Genomic DNA, 17373 nt, shown 5'->3' with positions numbered 1-17373 from the left:
TGACCACAGGATAAGCCATGGACTCCTACAGACACGGAAGAGAGGCAGTCAAAGCTCGATCAATGCACGCTGTCTTCACAGTCTCTCGCTGGATCGCGACTGAATAAATGAGCACTCCTACTTTCATTACTGTGTATTTCAAGCTTTAATCTTGGTAAATCATCTCAGTGCTGCAGTACAAAACTATAAGTCATTCAATCGCAAACAAAACAGCCAGCACCAGATTTTTACTGTAAAGCTTTTCTTTCGTGCAAAATCATAAAATGTTCCTTTTTCTTGCATAAAATACAGCTTTTCTCCAAATGTCGCTATGCAAATTCATGTCCCTAACATATTATCCACTGGCATCGACACAGAATTAAGTGAATACAATTTTCTATTCCAAAATGACAGCCAAAATCTTATATTTTTACATTGGAAGAGTAATTTCAGTCGCAATTTGGAAGCCTGAGGATTTTTTTTTACCAAGCCTGGCGATTTTTCAGCTCAATAAATACATCAAATGATAAAAAAAAAAATCAGGGTTTCACCTCACAGGTGCTTCACAAGAAATACTGCATGCTTTCATTTTCATCTTAAATAATTGCCTGTTCTTACGTTTAAGAAAGGGCTTAAAGAGCCAAAGCTGGAGGCAGACTGGGCTTTGAAGTAGCTCACTGGTGCATCCAGCTGTACATCCTCAGTACTGGATATACAGATTAAATCATAAGGAGATTGAAGTTATCACATGAGTGAATGTGTGTGTGTCTATCCGATGTCAGTGGCTGCCTATTATGTAAAGGTTTAATGCTGACTGTTTTTTTTGGGGGGGAGAGCAGAGTGATTATTGCATAATGATTTCAGAGCCATCACGTGCGGTCTGGGTGGCGCTTGGCTCTGTTCGTTGAGCGGCTGCTTTATGTATTCATCTCTCTGCCCATGCCAAGACTGCTCTTAGCATCAGTGATCATGGTTCCCACACACTATAAAGTGAGAGGGAATTATAAAACTAAAACAGTTTTTCCCTCAGAAATTTCAGTTTTAGGCACAGCAGCAGCGCATGTAATGTCATACGTGATGTATCCAGTTTAGACAGTGGATTTTTGTTCAGATAAAAATAAGTTAAAAATGACAGCAGTCAGAGAGCGCAAACCTCCACAAAGCTCCAGGTATTTTTAGAGCCAAATAATCAGTTATGTGGATCGGTGATGCTGATCAGATCATTGACACTATAAAGGCTTTGTATACATTTTTTATAGCCATTAATAATGATACAGTAGGAGCGAATGGTATGGCCATTCAAAATTGCTATGAAATGCGCAATCTGGATGAAACACAGGGGGGCGGCTAATTGTGCAGCAAAGTCAAATTTCATAAAGATGAGTCAATAACGAACCGAAATGTGAATTTTTTAAATTTTGGGCTTTTAGATTTTTGAAACCATTTCAGAATCAGTATATTGATCTCGATCGCCTCCAAAATGTAATAGAAACTTCAAAGGCGTAAGGACTACCTTTGGTTCAAACTTTGTCAGAAAGTACAGTACTTTTGATAATAATCCTGTTTGCTGGACTATGTAAAAAGTACTCAACGCAGGTTTGTGAAAGTTGTTGGTGGAGGTAAAATTCAAGAACAGAATTTGATTCCTGTAGGCCTCCCTACAACAATGAATGTTTTGCTTATTTAATCCGCAGATTTACTTGACTTTCCTCCCACCTTCCTTCTAAATACATGATTTTTGACTATAAAAAAGAACATTAGTACACTAGCAGTTTAAAACTGCATGAAAAAACAGATTTTTGCTGGCATTGTGTATATTTTATTTAATTCCAGCAAGATTTCTTTTGTCTTCCTTTTTGAATAGTATGTTAAGGTTTCATTTATTCAGACAACCGTTACTGAGGAAATCCACTTTGATCTCCTGACATGTTTCGACTGTCAACTCCCAGTCTTCACCAGAGGCGTCTGCTGATCACTTTGATGTTTCCTTTAAAGTTTCCTTGACTTCTGCATAGTAATTCCAGCAAGATTCCTTTTGTCTTCCTTTTTGAGTAGTATGTTAAGGTTTCATTTATTCAGACAACTGTTACTTAGGAAATCCACTTTGATCTCCTGACATCACTTTGATGATTCCTTTGAAGTTTTTCTGACTTCCGCCTAGTAATTCCATCAAGATTCCTTTTGTGTTCTTTTTGAAACAAAGGAAACATCAAGGCAATCAGCAGACACCTCTGACGAAGACTGGCAGTTGACAGTCAAAACATGTCAGGAGATCAAAGTGGATTTCCTAAGTAACAGTCGTCTGAATAAATGAAACTTTAACGTATATATTTAACTTGTTTTGTTGATATACGGTGCTTTAAATTACATTATTTATGCAACCGCATACAATATGTATCCATATCTAATTCATTTCACAATGCTGTTAAACTTTTCTTGTAAATAAATAGAACTTTGCACCCTTTACAAACACAAATTTGACTGTTTGTGTAAAATGTTTACAGAATACAAAATTGTACAAGACAATTTAAATTTGGGTGTACAAACAAATGCACACGTGCATTGTGTCACAGAAAAAAGAGAGAATATGTCTATGTCATCCGTTTTAAATGGGAGATGAAATGATTGTTGAAAATGAGCTGTCTATAGTAATTGCAATTGAATTGTAGCCTTGTCGTTATTATGTAAGATGCTGTGCAAGTGCATATCTCACAAACTCACGTTGTCATTGACTGGCTCGTCCTCCGTGGCCACCTGGATGCTGTAAGCCAGGAAGCAGAGGATGGCACCGATCCAGAGCAGGATGGAGAAGCCGCCGAACAGCTGGCGGCAGAACTTAACCCACTCTGGCGTCGTGGGAGGTGGGGTCAAGGCGTTTGGGCCGTCCCTGGCCAGAATCTCCACTGCTCGCGCATTGGTAAGCCCCTGAGGGAGAGCAACAAATAGGAAAAAAAAATGCTTACACTCTGAATCCAATTACAACACAACAGACCAACTCTCTTGGCTTTAAAAAGCTATTTCACTGCTAACGTTTACAGTATAAAGTATATCAACTTTTCAGCTCAGGGGCTTGAAATATGTATTTATGAACATTCATTCATTTGTATTGTGTTCTGCAGGTTTGAGTCTGCAGAGGGATTTGAGTTGAAGAGGACTCAAGGTGAGAAGAGACAGCTTTGGTCACTCTGGTTCTTTCCTTTTCAGTAAAGATAAAAGGAGATTACATGTCTTTGTAGATTACTACAGCAACTCTTTGTTGTGTCTGTATGTGCATGGCTTTGTGTGTATGTAGTGGTGTTTTTGTGTGTTTCTGCTTTACCCTTGTGAGGTCTACTCCATAGCGTTTTCCCAAATCATCCAAAGTTATTTTATGGTCATCCTGCAGGACAGAAAAAAACAACAAACAAAAAAACAAATTCAACTTTTATGCTTTAATGAAACCCAAATGAGTACAGTGCAGGGTTAGGGTCAATTATAATTGTAATCGCGTAATTTTATAATTAATTACAACAAAAGTGTAATTATAATTAAAATTGTAAATTTAAAAATCTGTTGCTGTTGTAATCGTAATTAAATTGTGACTGAGTTCAGATAATTGACTTTGTAATTGTAATTTCCATGAAAATTGTCAATTGTAATTTTACGCAAAACCGAGGAACCATGTTACAGTTCTACACATATGTAGTTAACAAATAATAAAATGTGTTTCATATCAAGCTTTGCCACATTTTACCATTTAAAAAAAATATGAAAACCTATATTTTCGTTGCTAATGAAGCCTAACAAGTTAACGCATAGATAGGAAACAAATGAGATGATAGATATTAGCGTTATCAAAAAAGATGCTAACAAAAAGCTAACAAAAGAAGAAGGTTAACTTTTATTAGCTTATTTAATTCAGGCTCAGTAATTGTAATTAATTGTAGTTGAACTTTAACTGAGAACCTAATCGTAATTGACTTTGAAAAATGTAATTGGCCCCAACCCTGGTACAGTGTATGGATTGTGATTCTCATCAAGAATCCCTAAGAGTTCTTAGGAATTGCATTTATTAAATTTGTATGACTTTATCTGACCAGATTAATGTAGTGTACAATAAGAGGACACACATCCACAAGCTATTTAATAAAGTACATTCACACTGTGTTGCTAATACAGTTATTGCAAATTTAAAAACACATAAAGGATTTACTTACTTCACCAGTAAATGAAGAATGAGACAATTTTTCGACCATTAAAGAATTGTGTCAAAGACTGTGTCCACCCAGAGAAACAATATATCTGTGTGGGTTTGCTCCCCCTAAAGCATCCTTGACTCAATCCTGAGACACAGTCGTGGTTAAAGTTTAGCACTGTGCAAACCAAACTTTCCCCCATCAGCTGTCAAGATGTTCTCAGTCTCACAGCATGAAGGGCTGCTCAGTTTATACAATACGTTGGTGAGAAATCCATCATTTTCTTCCCCGCTGGCGGCCTCAGCTGACTGCGAGTGATTTAAGCACAATAATGCTCTGAAGTGTTCAAAACAGTGAAAAGTTGGGTTTTATCTTTTTTTTTTAAAACAAAGGAATGATTAGTAATCTTCTCATGTTTTTATTTAAAATGGAAAATCTCAAACTGAGGAAACACACAGGTCAACGTGATAAAAACAAAGGGTTGCGCTTAGTTGTCGAATGGTATCAAAGGGATGCTGTTCTTTAATAACTGACAAGAGCTGCTTAATACGAGAGAATCTAAGAAGGAACAAAAACCGCATTCCAAAAAAAAAAAAAAAAAAAAATGGCCTGGCTGCGTTTTGACAGCACCTTAAAGAATTACAGTTTCTCAGAAGACAAAAAGCACATACTGCGCTGCTGGTGGCTCAGAAATTATTCAGCGTGTTTCTGAGTACAGAGAAGTGTAGCTCAAGGCTTGGTTGGGCAGATAGGAAAGGACATGCCGGCTAAGGGCTCATTGTTACTAGCAGTAGGAAGGTAAGTAATGGTTGGAATGTGTTTAGTTCATGTTCTAATTGTGAGCATGGTGTGGTGACACATGGTTTTTCTTACCAAAGCCACCTCCTTCTTCAGCTCTTCCAAGTTCCTCTCCTTCTTATTCTTCTTCTTCCCGTCATTCTCAGCACCACTCTGGGGAAAAAGGAGAGATTACTACTTACTTTTTCCACTTACATTTATGTGTTCAATTATTCATGTTCAATTACAACTCAATTATGATTACAGTGACCTGTATTTTTTCCAAATTACTATTAAAATGATCTTTTTTTTTCCCACTAGAAGTCAATTACAATTACATTCTCAATTACTTAAATTCAATAAATCACAATTACTGAGCCTGGAAAAAAATAATTCCATAAAACGCAACCTTCCTGTTGTGTTAGCTTTCTGTTAGCATCTTTTACGATAACGGGTCAGTTTTGAGCCATGTCCTAAATCAGCTGTAAAATACACAAAAAAAATATTATCTATCTTCCAATTTGCTTTTTGTCTTTTGGTTAACTTGTGCAGCTTCTTTTTACATGAAAATATTGGTATTCATATCTTTGGTTTGGAGGCCTGAGCCTTTTTTCTGTCAGTATACCTGTCGATTTTATTTTTCGAAATATTTTTTTTTTAAGCTAAAATGATCCTCAAGAGAACTGATGTAGTGGGAAAACGTGATCTTAAACATATTTTAATGATTTTTTTTTTTAACTAGATATGTGTAAGCCATAGAACTCATGGTTCCCCAGCATGTGCTTAATTAAATTGTAGTTTTTTATAGAATTATTATCTATAGAATGTCAATTGTCTGAACTCAATTACAATTAAATCATGATTACAACAGCCACAGATATTTTCAATTACAGATACAATTAAAAATACACTATAATTGTAATTAATTTTCAATTACGTGATTAGAATTATAACTCACCCCAACCCTGATTACTATACATCAGCCTATTACTCCAAACCTGAAATGAGTTTAGTATAGCCACATTGCGCATTACTTATTTTTAAATGTATTTATTCATTATTATTATTTATCATCGATAGAAAATATATTTTGCAAACACTGATTCATTTTTCTCATCGAGCATTGCTGGCAAACCAGAGGCTGAATATGAATGGGAAAAAATACTTTTTTTTTTTATTCACATACAGTATATAGCGCAAGTTCCTCATTTACGACAAGGATAGAGAGTGTGTGTCATGAACAGTTAGACAAACTGTGCATCATGGAAATCATCTGCCGCTGTCACTCTCCCCTTAGCAGCACATGTGCATGTTGGGGAGGGAGGGAAGTGGGGGGTACACAGGCAGAATGAGGGGAGCGTGAGAGCCGGTGACACAGTGAAAAAGTAATCAAAAATCCTAAGAGGGAGCGCAGAGCCAGTAGAGTGCCTGAAATGTGTCTGGCATAGCAATTTCCTCCCACTGTGAGTAAAGCAGATTACTAGGCTGTCCTCCCATAAAGCCAAATAGAACAGGCCTGATAGAGAGAATAAAAACAAAATTACATAATTATCCCAATAAACAGTAAGCCAAGAACAAAGCTATTGAAAAGGGAAGCCCACTATCCTGAAATGACGCCGTCTCTCTCGTCGAAACAGTCTCATGCATCAAGGGGAGTCAGTACTTTTCAGGAACGCACGGCCCCACACATGCTGCAACTATGCACACACTCATTCTATATGCTCAGTTTGTCTAGAGTCCTTCATCCAGACACTGTTTTCTAGTATTAATGGTAAAAAAATGCATAAATAGAGACTTACACCACTGCCCATGTTAAGACGTCCAGACGTCACCAAGGTGTACTGTGAAGGACAGCACCCACAAGCCAAGCTATACAACTCAGACCTCTGGCTACACGTGTGGGAGACACTGGTAGCTTTTTTGGGCTTGGCAACCCCACGTCAAAGTTCCTATTCGCTCACATGTTGATCCCTCCTGCCAGGGAAACCTGAGCCATTGACCCCACCATCACCATGTTTGAATGCCCCCCACCCCCCTTTACAGCACACCCAGCCACTGATGGGCCTTCAGTTCACCCACAACTCAAAAGAAACATGTTTCTGTATATAGTACTGTAATGTATGATGAGGTAGTGCTGTTGATTGATTCTTGTCCAACTCTTGACATTTTAGTCAAGCCTGTATTTCAATTTGGCGTATTTTGTTGTAAAGATGTAAGAGTGACTGTGATTGGCTGATAATGGTGGTTTGTGTTTTTGGTGGCTTCTTGCGTCACAAACCACCACTGTTGGCCCCGCCCCCCCTGCAAAAACTTGCACCTTTGACTCTATAGTCTATGGTGAGTAAGTTGAATTGAGAGAATTATAAATAGAGAGGTACAATGAGTATTGAGTAAGTAATTAGCATAGCATAGATTGTTCTTCGGAGATTTTATAGTATAGACGGGGCATGTCTTAACTACTCCAGGAGCCCCACCTACAGTATATGTAAATGCATTTTTTTAAGCAAAGATTGTACGATTAACTTGCTTTTTTAGCAACATTTTGCTCAAATAAGCATTTAAAATGGACCGGTATAGAAGGGTCGTAATGGAAATTCAGCAATTAATAAAATTATTTTACTTTCTGCCTTGAACTCCTAATAAACAGGTGTGCAAGCAGTTTTAAAATAAATAAATGCAATATGTGTGTGTACTTAGGTACATTTGTTGAGCAACTTTAACTGAAATACATTTTAGAGAGCTGTAGCTACTCCTTACTAATAAGAAAAAATCAAAATATTTAAAGCCTTTAAAACACTGCCGTTAAAGTCAACAAACACTGATTGAGTCATGGCCTCTGCACCCACACAGCAGATACAGCAAATGATCCTGTGTCAAAGAAATATCAAATGTTTTTTCTTAAAAGTTGCCAGTTGGTTTAAAGCTGCACTCTTCCCACACTGAGATCCTTCTTATCCAACATTAGCAGAATATTTTAGTGTAGGTGTAAAACCAAAACACTGTGCTGCCGCCTTTATATTTTACTTAGCCATTAATTATTTCTTACTTCCCGAGACTCTATGAAGACCAATAGTCAAGTGTTTTGTAACTGTGCTTTGGCTAAATAGAAAAATAAAGGCACTCACTCCTATTAGGTGTATAGTATTATCACGTCAACTTTTCTTAAAACTTTATTGAACAAATATGTAGACATATGAATCACTTAAAGTGATACTCAACCCAAATGGCAAAGACAGCTCAAATGAACGTACTGAATGAATGAATGTAAACATTACTAGTAGGAATGTGGGGTGATTTAGAAGCTGCATTTGCAATAAAAAGCACTTAAAAAACAGAAGGTGCTCCATTCACTTAGCCCCTACTGGTTTGTTGAGTTGTCCAATGGTTCTGATGGTATAAACTTACTTATTTTAAGGTGGAATCTGTAGTAAGATGCTGATAGTGGCATCCAAATGCTGAGCCAACCAGTATGTTCAATGTCTCCTTGTGTCCTGGTAATCTGTTCATCATAAAGTTACTGGTCTTTTTAGGAATAACATCATAACATCTGAGGAACTGGATGACATTTAACTAAGCCTAAAACCTTGGATTGATATTCTGTTTTACATTTATATTAGAATGCAAATACGTAGGACTAATTGTAACATGACGTTAACATAATATGCAAACACTGATTGGATAAAACCTCCAAAGCCTTTCCCGCATATTAAGGCTTACTACATATTTGAAAGCTAAAAGTTGATATAAATGATTCCAAAGATATTTATTGCACACATTTGCAACAAAGTTTTATTATAATGCTTCAGACCAGTCATCAAACATGCATTCATGGGATGGGTTGCATTTTGCTTTAAGAAAAGTATGGCTGTAACAACTAAGCGATATGTTTAGACTTTGAATATGTTGCCAACTCAGCCAGCAGCAACACGGTGTGACTTTAGTTGAGTGAGAGGTTTACTGACACTCTGTAAATTGGTTTGCCTGTCAAGAAGTGGCGTTAACACAGTTAATTAGCTGCCTCATTATACATAGGGTGTGTGTGTGTGTGTGTGTGTGCGTGTGTATCGTATATATCCCTATATAGTATATGCCTGGAATTATTAAGATGCTGTGTTTTCCTTGTCTGTGTTCTGTGGGTTCAACTTGTTTTGTCATTTAATGTACTTGATTTGAAAACTACTTATACCTCCTGTTCATCTTTGCTAATTGGTCCTAGAAGACCACCTCACACTTCCCAACACCATTAGGCCATGGCTGTACAATGTTGTGCTTCTGCATGTGCATAAGACAAATGAGTTTGTATAATATACTATCATTTGTATTAGAAACACTATAAAAAGGTTGAACTTAAGTAATTAACAGTTTTTATTATTTTTCCCAATATTTTCCCATCCACACTGTGGAACTTCTGTTAAACATTGTTTTTTGACACTTTCTTGTTCCATCATGGTTTGGTGCAAATACCTAACCATATAATACTATCAGCTATCTGCAATCTCTCCCAGTGCAGTTTGCATGTTCTCGTGGTGACTGTGTGGATTTTCTCCCACGGACCAAAACAATGTGCGTTAGGTCAAGTGGGGTCTCTGAATTTGCAGCATGAGGGTGCGTGGGTGTGTGAGCTCTGTGATAGATTGAGGTCTTGTCCATGGTGTATATTACCTTAAACCAGATGTCAGCTCTACAGAAGATGAATGAATAAATAAATGTAAGGTTATTAAGCGAAATGAATGATGACTGCATATGCTGCCTTCTGCCTTAGGTCTAGTTGGCATTCAGAGTTTGAACAAAAATGATATCCAATATGCCACCAGTCGACTCACGTAATATATTTGCTTTTCATTCCTCTGGTTCAAATGTCTAAAGTTCTGAGATGTTGTTTAACCATGGTGAAACCTGTGTGTGCAGTGGATACAGTCATTGCAATAAAACAGCTCACAGGGATTGGAAAGTTAGCTGCATTTCCCCTCCATTTAATCCTTTTAGAATAGAGTTCATATGACGCTGGCCAGAAAAGACACTGTAAGACATTACAATCCCGTATGCTTTAATCAATTATTGTCTCATACCTGAATGAATGAAAAGTTGCATGTAGATACAACCAGGCAGTCATGCAACAATAATTTCCCCACCCCTAATAATAACCCCTGTGGTAACAGGCCTTAAAAAAGTGTATATATTTCAAATATAATTAGTTATTAGTTTTCCGTCTCTATGACGGATTTCTGTCAACACATCACCCTTCTCCGCAAGACAATGTGCTCTCCGCAGGTGATGCACAGCTCCGGAGCGCTCAGCTCAGCCACAGATGTTTCGCACTCCCGCACAGAGAACAGATTTTGTCAAATACACTCCAAAGCAGCTCCTCTTCCTCATGATTAGTGTAGGACGCCATGACTGAAAAAGAATTCTGAGAAATATAGGATTTTAAGGAAATTTCACAGGAAACCACTATGTGACGTTCCGCTCCAAGTCCACTCGATTATACGGCTCGGAGCGAGCACAGACCACGACTATGAGCTTGTCCTCCATTGTTGTTGTGTTGTCTTCCTGGTGTCTTCCCGGTCCTACAGTCCTGACGCGAAATGTCTCACTACGTGACTATGTCACCGTTGGAGAAAGCTTCTGATTGGTCGACACGCCGCATTCAACAATCCCAACTCTAACGTTGATCACGTTGGAGGCTCAGGACGCGCGTCAAAAGCTTGAAATCTCAAAAAGTGCAGCGTCATCCTCGCGAAAAACTTCAAAAAGCACCGCACAGGAGGCGCGGTACGCGCTGCGGGATCTCCTAATGCTCTTAGAAGCGCGTCCAGCATATATTGTGTATGTAATCTTCTTCGTCTGTTTTAATGGCGACGCGTCAGAGTTCTTCTTCTTCTTCTAATTTGTATGTTACATTTCCTGAAACAACACCCCGACGTGTCGAGTATGAACGTACAGTGTGAGCAGTCAGATCGTGTCAGAGTGTCGGTCCGTACAGTGTGAGAACATGAATCGCGTGCTGCGCACATTCGGGCTCTGCACCTGAGTCGCACAGTTTAAGCTGGAGCTGAGAACAACGATTGAAAAAATTGCACAGTGTTTCCCAGCCTTTATTGTAAAGGTGACGAATCTTTTCCCATATATTGGTAAACTAACAGCGACTCCAAGGTCTGTAAATGTGACCGTTTATAGATGAGCCTATGTCCGCTCTCGTGGTTAGGTTATGTTATGATTACGCTATATGTGTAGATGGTGGATTGTGTTGGAATATAGTGTTGGTGTTGTACTATAATCTTAGTTTTTAGTTCCTATTTTTAGGTTTAGAGCTTTGATCCTCATGGTTAGGTTAACACTATTATACGGTATACGCTTTAGCAAAAAAGTAGGTTTTGAGTTTAGCCTTAAAGGTGTAGAGAGAAGCAGCCTCCCCTACTAAGACTGGGAGCTGGTTCCAAAGGTGAGGAGCCTGGTAGCTGAATGCTCTGCCTACCGTGCTACTACTAGACATGTTAGGAACTTTCAGTAGATGAGCAAACTGAGAGCGGAGTGATCTGCCTAGACAATAGGGCACTAACAGGTCTCTAAGATATACAAGAGCTTGATCATATAGAGCTTTGTAGGCTAACAGGAGGATTTTAAACTTTATTCTAGATTTTACAGGAAGCCAATGAAGGGAAGCCAACACTGGATAAATATGCTCTGTCCTGTTTGTACCTGATAGTATTCTAGCTGCAGCATTCTGAATTAACTGGATACTTTTTAGTGAGTTACTGGGACATCCTGACAGTAGGGAGTTACAATAACCTAATCTAGATGAAACAAATGCATGGATTCGTTTTTCGGCATCGCTCTAAGTATGTTAACGGCATTAATTCCCAACAAAATCTAATTTTTAATGCCTTTAAAGTAAAACTTTGAACCCTCCTGGTGCAGCATTTTCTGTTTCATATGAAATTATTAGAAAAAGAAATAAAAGAAAAACGTATCTTTGCTGTTATTTTACAATCATTTTTCAGCAATTTTACACATTTTTCATATTGTCACAAAAGGTTATTAAAGTGTATTGGAAAATACCCCAGCCTGCTGATTTATCCTCCTCTGCAGACATTGTGCTGCTCCTGCTTCTGTTATATCACCACCTTTAAACTCATGTCTTTGGCTAAAATGCAGGGCATCACTGAAAAGGTTATGTATGCATACTGAACCCAAAGGGAATGAGAAAAATCCTTAATTAAAAGCAGATGATATTTTGTCACTGTATGAAATGTGAAGAGGTTCTAAGTGGTCACTCTGTGTTTATCCAGAGGCCCTTATCATTACCTTTTAACAGTTTGGTGGTAAAGGTTATAATGAGGAAAGCCAAATGTTGTTTTAATTTTGCAAACAGGGAATAAAGACGTCAAATTAAAATTCTAAAGGAATAACACCTGGGGGTCATTGCTTATTATTTGAAAGCACTCACATAATATCTCCTAAAATGTTGTTTTTCAGCTTTCAAAGGTTAGAACGCTCAAAAACAGTCCTAACATTCCCGTCTTTAATGAGTTTTGCTTCTCACACCTGCCATCAAAGGATTCAAATTGCATTTGTGGAGATCTTTTTTTTTTTTCACATTCACATTCTCAGAATGTCTTGGTCGAGACATTTGTGAAAGGTTTACACAGATGCATAAAACAAAGACCTAAAAATAAAGACAATGTAGACATTTTCAGTGTTTTTTTTTTTTTTTACTTTTTCTGTTGACGTAAGCTGTGCTCGAGGCGTGTATTCACTTTATTTGTGTCTCCTTTACAACATATTACACAAAATAATCACAAGTCATTATTGCATTTGGAACCATAACAAACATTAAATTAAACTAATACCAATTAAGAAGCAACAGTCTTTTACAACAGAGCTACTACGACTAATGAGGTTTATTACACAAACACAAATAAAACCATTTTAGGAAGAATTTTTTTTATGACATTTTCGTTCATTTCAGATGTATATGTGCTACAAAAAAACAACATTTTCATTAGATTGGTTATCGTGTTAAAACACTTCTGTTAAAACAAAGTCATTTTTAGCACCTCCATTTTATGGTATGAATTTTAAAGGAACATTCAAGTCAACGCTATCCATCTTGCACATCAAGCTCCCAGATCCAACCCCATCTCTGGCATGCACGGGGTTAGAGAAGATCCTGAGAACACCTTTCAAAGAAAACTCAGGAGGAGGGGCTGGCTTGATGTGTAGTGATGCATATGAATTTTTGGCAGTGCTTAAAAAGCAAGCTTAGTCTCTCCTTTTGACGCTTAAACCAACTGCTAAGAACATCCACTCCCTTTATTTGAAACCCCAGCCACATGCTGCCATATCTTTCACTAAAAACATACTGCAACAACTTATATCTCTCGTGTTATATATATATATATATATATATTATGTAGTCTGCTAAAACCTGGTCAAATTTGCAATGATGCATTTAAATAAAAAGGATATATTTCTTCATTCCATTAATAAGGATGGTCTTCATGCATATGCATGTGCCACATAATATTGTTTGGTTTAACTTAACATCATAGGACAAACATATACATAAAATAAACCTTTGATTTTTAAATAGAACAAGCTCGGAAGATTAACATTTACAATTAAGCATCAGTAAGGCTTTGAGTTGGATCTCTACACATGTACATTTTTCTCTCTTCCAAACCAGTAGGAGGCAGAATAGAGCATTTCACTTAACAGTAACATAACAGTGGGCAGGCAAAGGGAAATGGCTTGAGGAGAACATTTGAAGGGAGCGTTTAACCATCATTAGATGGCGAGGGCAGTACGGGGTGAGGAAAAGAATGTCCGTCACTTAGTTTAAATAAAAGAAAGTAGAGGACAAGGACAGACTGACGAAATAGTAGCAGAGCAATAAGCTGAAGGACAGAGTCAAAAAGAGAAACTTAGGGGTGGAGTGGATTGTGTCCAGAATGATGTGAAGTCACATAAAGACTTGGAATGGGAGTTACAGACGAAGCCAATGACGTCAAATGAAACAAACTAAGAAGACGAGCCTCACGATGGGGATCCTGATAAAAAAAAGTGAATTACAGAGGGCCAAGACAGCAGAGGGGCAGGGTGGATAGATGTAACGATAGCTATCTCTCTCTCTCTCTCTCTCTCCAGCAAACAGCGTGATATTTAGCCCCAGGTTGGTGAAGACAGAGAAACGTTAAAGGTCCATGTGGAAAGTGGATGAATGGAACCTAAAATAACCGGGAGGTGCACCTCTTCTTGGTAAGCCTCTTTAGTCAAACTCATCAAGTGTTGACCACATCTCGTGGTCCAAGTTGTTAGTGGACATCTTCATGCACACACACAGATCCGTAGTCCCTCAGCACTAGGAGCAGCCACCCCCTTTGCACACCTTCTCCTCTTTCACTTCACCCTCTCTTCCTCTGTCTGTTGAAAAATGTGCAGCTGTTACAGAAGGTCCTTCCACTCTTATAGTGCCAGAAATAGCCCCCTTTAGCCAGGGCAGGGACATAGCGACAACCTCCATTAGCTCAAAAATGGGAGGATTGAATCACCCAGTGCTAGGGGGCTTGAACTTCTATCTACGCTGGCTGAGAGCAGGAATCAGATTTCTCTCTCGCTATCACTCTCCTCTTCCTCTATATCTCTCTTTTTGAAGCCAACATAGCTCAACCAGCTCAACAGTGTATGTTTGAGGCATAACCACAAAGGAAGAAGATTCAGGGGGATTCTAAACACAGGGGATGTTTTTGTTTTTACTCTCATGTGCGCTGATGAGCCATAATCAGTTTCATGTGCACATGGATTCTCTAACGAGCCGAGTGAAAGACTATTCCTGTCGTCAGGGCATTGCAGAAAGAGAAGAGATACTGAGGAGCAATAAGAGTTGCATCAGGCAGGGCAGAAAGGGAGGAAGCAGACGAGAGGAGTGAAGGCAGCCTTGAAGAAGTCAGACCTTTATCTACAAGAGGGGGAAAGAAAAGGGGAAGGGAAATGAGAGAGTAAGAGAGACAGATAGAGTAGTTAGAATATAAATCACCTCTGTAATTTGAATGAACAAAAAGTCAGGAAATGCACAATGAAAGCAGGAGCAGAGGGAATAACGGAGATCAGTAGGAGAGGACAAAGTCAGAGTTTGACATGTGGCCTTTGAAAATAGCAAATTGGCTTGTCCCAGCAGCAGGGAACTCACGGTGCATATCGGATACACTTAAAAAAAGCTTTTTTTGGTCGAATGAAATCACAATGAAAAGACCCAGAAAGAGGGGGAGGAGGGGCAAACTGGAAGTGGCTTTGTAGTTTTGATGATCAAACTAAGTTGTCTTAGGGTTTTGCTTCAAATAGCATATTGTATGGCCTGACAAAAGTACATAGCTGATGTAAGAGATATTAATGACATCTTAGATCTCAGCTCATGTGGCTGCAGTTTACAGTCATCCTGCGACAAGAATGTGAAGAAGTTCATTCAGTTGTTTAGCTCTCTGCAGGAGACTTTCACTTTCTCCTCCCCATGTCTTTCTTTTTTTTTTTGGTCTGTTAGTTTAAAGTGAGCTGACTGGCAAGCTGAGAGAGGAGGTCAAGTGGCTTGGGCTTTGCTGGCCTTTTCTCACCACTGGAACCATTCTCTCCTTTACTCTGGGTCAGCTCCAACTCAATGACCATCAGCACTGGGCCTGAACCCTCCTCACCCCCACTCCCCACCAATTCCGTATTTCTGACTACTGTTTCCTGCTTCTGCTTCTGCCTGGGCTGGGCCTTGATCACCACCTGGTGCATGGGCTGGAGAAGCCGGGCGACCAACCCTCCCCAGCCCTTCCCCGTATCCTATTTTTTATCCTTGCGTGACTCCTGTTTCTTCTTTTCTGGAGCGGCCGCCTTCACCTTGGAGGGTTCGGCGGGAGGCACGGGGCCCTGTGGGCGAGCAGGGAGAAAAGGGTTGGGGGGAGAACAGGGAAGGAGAGTCACTTTAGGAGGAAAGGAGCAGGAAGTAAATAGGAAGAGACAGATAACAAAAGAAGAGTAACGGAAGAGAGTGAAGAGGGCAGAGGAATGTTTGTTAGTGGTGAGAGGATGGGATGAGGTTAGTACGAGGATGGGCGGGGTTGTGTGAATGAAGAGTGGAGAAAAAGACATTTAGGACAAAGAAGAAGAGAAAAACACATTAAGAGGGCAGAAGAGGAGGGGAACGAGGTAGAGACGCAGTCCTTTTAGGGGAGAGGGTAAAGAGTGACGGGGGGCGGTGTCCAGAGCTGCATGGAGGTGAAAAAACAGGTAACCATGCATTAGGTTGGGATATAGTGGAGGCCGGCTCCATACACCTGTCACAACTGAGATACAATAGATCAATAGCACACATACATACATACATACATACATGCAAAAGTTGGGTCTTAAACCTGAGACCCAACTTCATTTTTAATCAAATGTTCCATCATTTACATTTTTGACATTAAAGAAGTAACTTAGAGGGATTAAAAGGTGTCAAATGTGGCTGAGAGTTTACATATTTAAACCAAGCACGTAAATAAAAATGTCATTACTGTATGTATTTTCATACAGATTCATATTTTTGAACTCAAAGATATGCAACTCTACATTTTACAAACTTTATTATACAGATTCACTTTGTTAATGTGGCCGCCCCTGTGAACATACCTTAGGTCACAATAGTGAAGGTGGTAGTTAGCGAAAAGCTAAACATTAGAGATGTTCGGTATTAGATTTCTGCCGATATCAGACTTGTCGATATTGTTTAACACTTGTTTTCTGATAATATCTGGTATGGATATATAATTAACACATAAAGCCTATCTAATGGGATGTCCTACTGGGTTTATTTGAATAAAACAACCTAGGTCGAAAATTTAAAAAAACGAATTCTACTTCAGTTATGGAAAAAGGGCAATATCAACACATATTGGTCTTTCATGCAGGCAAAACCCATGTCAACATTTTTTTTGCCAAATATAGGCCGAAACAATTGGTGGCCAGATTATATTGCCCTATATATGCTCTACAAAATAATAGCAAACAATGCAGCGTTCTTGGATCGTGAGGGTTGGGAACATATAGATAGAGTAAAACTAAAAAAAGATTTTTAAAAACTTGAAGTAAAAAAAATATATAGATAATTTGTAAAAAGCTGTTTTGTGTAAACCATGTTTGACTCGCTGAGCAAGACAAAATGTTGTCGAAATGTCTCTTTTAAGCATCAATTTCAACTCCTCTTTCCCAATTACTCTAACTCAACTTGTCTGAGACAAAACTCAAAAAAAGAACACAGAGGAAAGAAAGATTTCATTTCAGCACAATAGATCCATCAGAAGCAAGTGGACAAAGTGAAGATAAGGTCAAGGTAACACTTAACCTTACAAGAAAGTACTCTAGTGCATTAACCTGGGAATTAACCTATTGAAAAATTTCACAAGTGCACCATAATGCTCTG

General features: G+C 38.7%; 2 protein-coding genes across 5 annotated transcripts in view; both read right to left on the bottom strand.

Moving 5' to 3' along the window:
- The window catches only part of atp1a2a (ATPase Na+/K+ transporting subunit alpha 2a), a 57686-nt gene extending 50804 nt beyond the window's left edge, over positions 1 to 6882 (bottom strand). The window contains exons 1-4 of the mRNA XM_028472634.1: positions 6731 to 6882; positions 5028 to 5105; positions 3299 to 3358; positions 2701 to 2904 (exon numbers count right to left, since the gene is read on the bottom strand). Coding sequence (XP_028328435.1) covers positions 2701 to 2904; positions 3299 to 3358; positions 5028 to 5105; positions 6731 to 6742 — 354 coding nt within the window. The 5' untranslated portion in view covers positions 6743 to 6882. The remainder of the gene's footprint in view (positions 1 to 2700; positions 2905 to 3298; positions 3359 to 5027; positions 5106 to 6730) is intronic.
- A 5739-nt stretch (positions 6883 to 12621) lies between these two features.
- mpz (myelin protein zero) overlaps positions 12622 to 17373 on the bottom strand; it is a 17452-nt gene continuing 12700 nt past the window's right edge. The window contains exons 6-7 of one of the 4 annotated variants that reach the window (XR_003675938.1): positions 15696 to 15839; positions 12622 to 14889 (exon numbers count right to left, since the gene is read on the bottom strand). Coding sequence is in view for 3 of the 4 variants with exons in the window: in XM_028472411.1 (XP_028328212.1) it covers positions 15753 to 15839 (87 nt within the window). In the remaining variant the exon portion in view is untranslated. Of the gene's footprint in view, positions 14890 to 15410; positions 16178 to 17373 lie in introns of those variants that run through there. The other 3 variants (XM_028472413.1, XM_028472412.1, XM_028472411.1) reach the window with 3 other exon arrangements.

Source organism: Gouania willdenowi, chromosome 17 (genome assembly GCF_900634775.1).
Source record: "Gouania willdenowi chromosome 17, fGouWil2.1, whole genome shotgun sequence".
In the NCBI taxonomy this organism is placed as follows: Eukaryota; Metazoa; Chordata; class Actinopteri; order Blenniiformes; family Gobiesocidae; genus Gouania; species Gouania willdenowi.
This window is presented reverse-complemented; position numbering and strand designations above follow the sequence as displayed.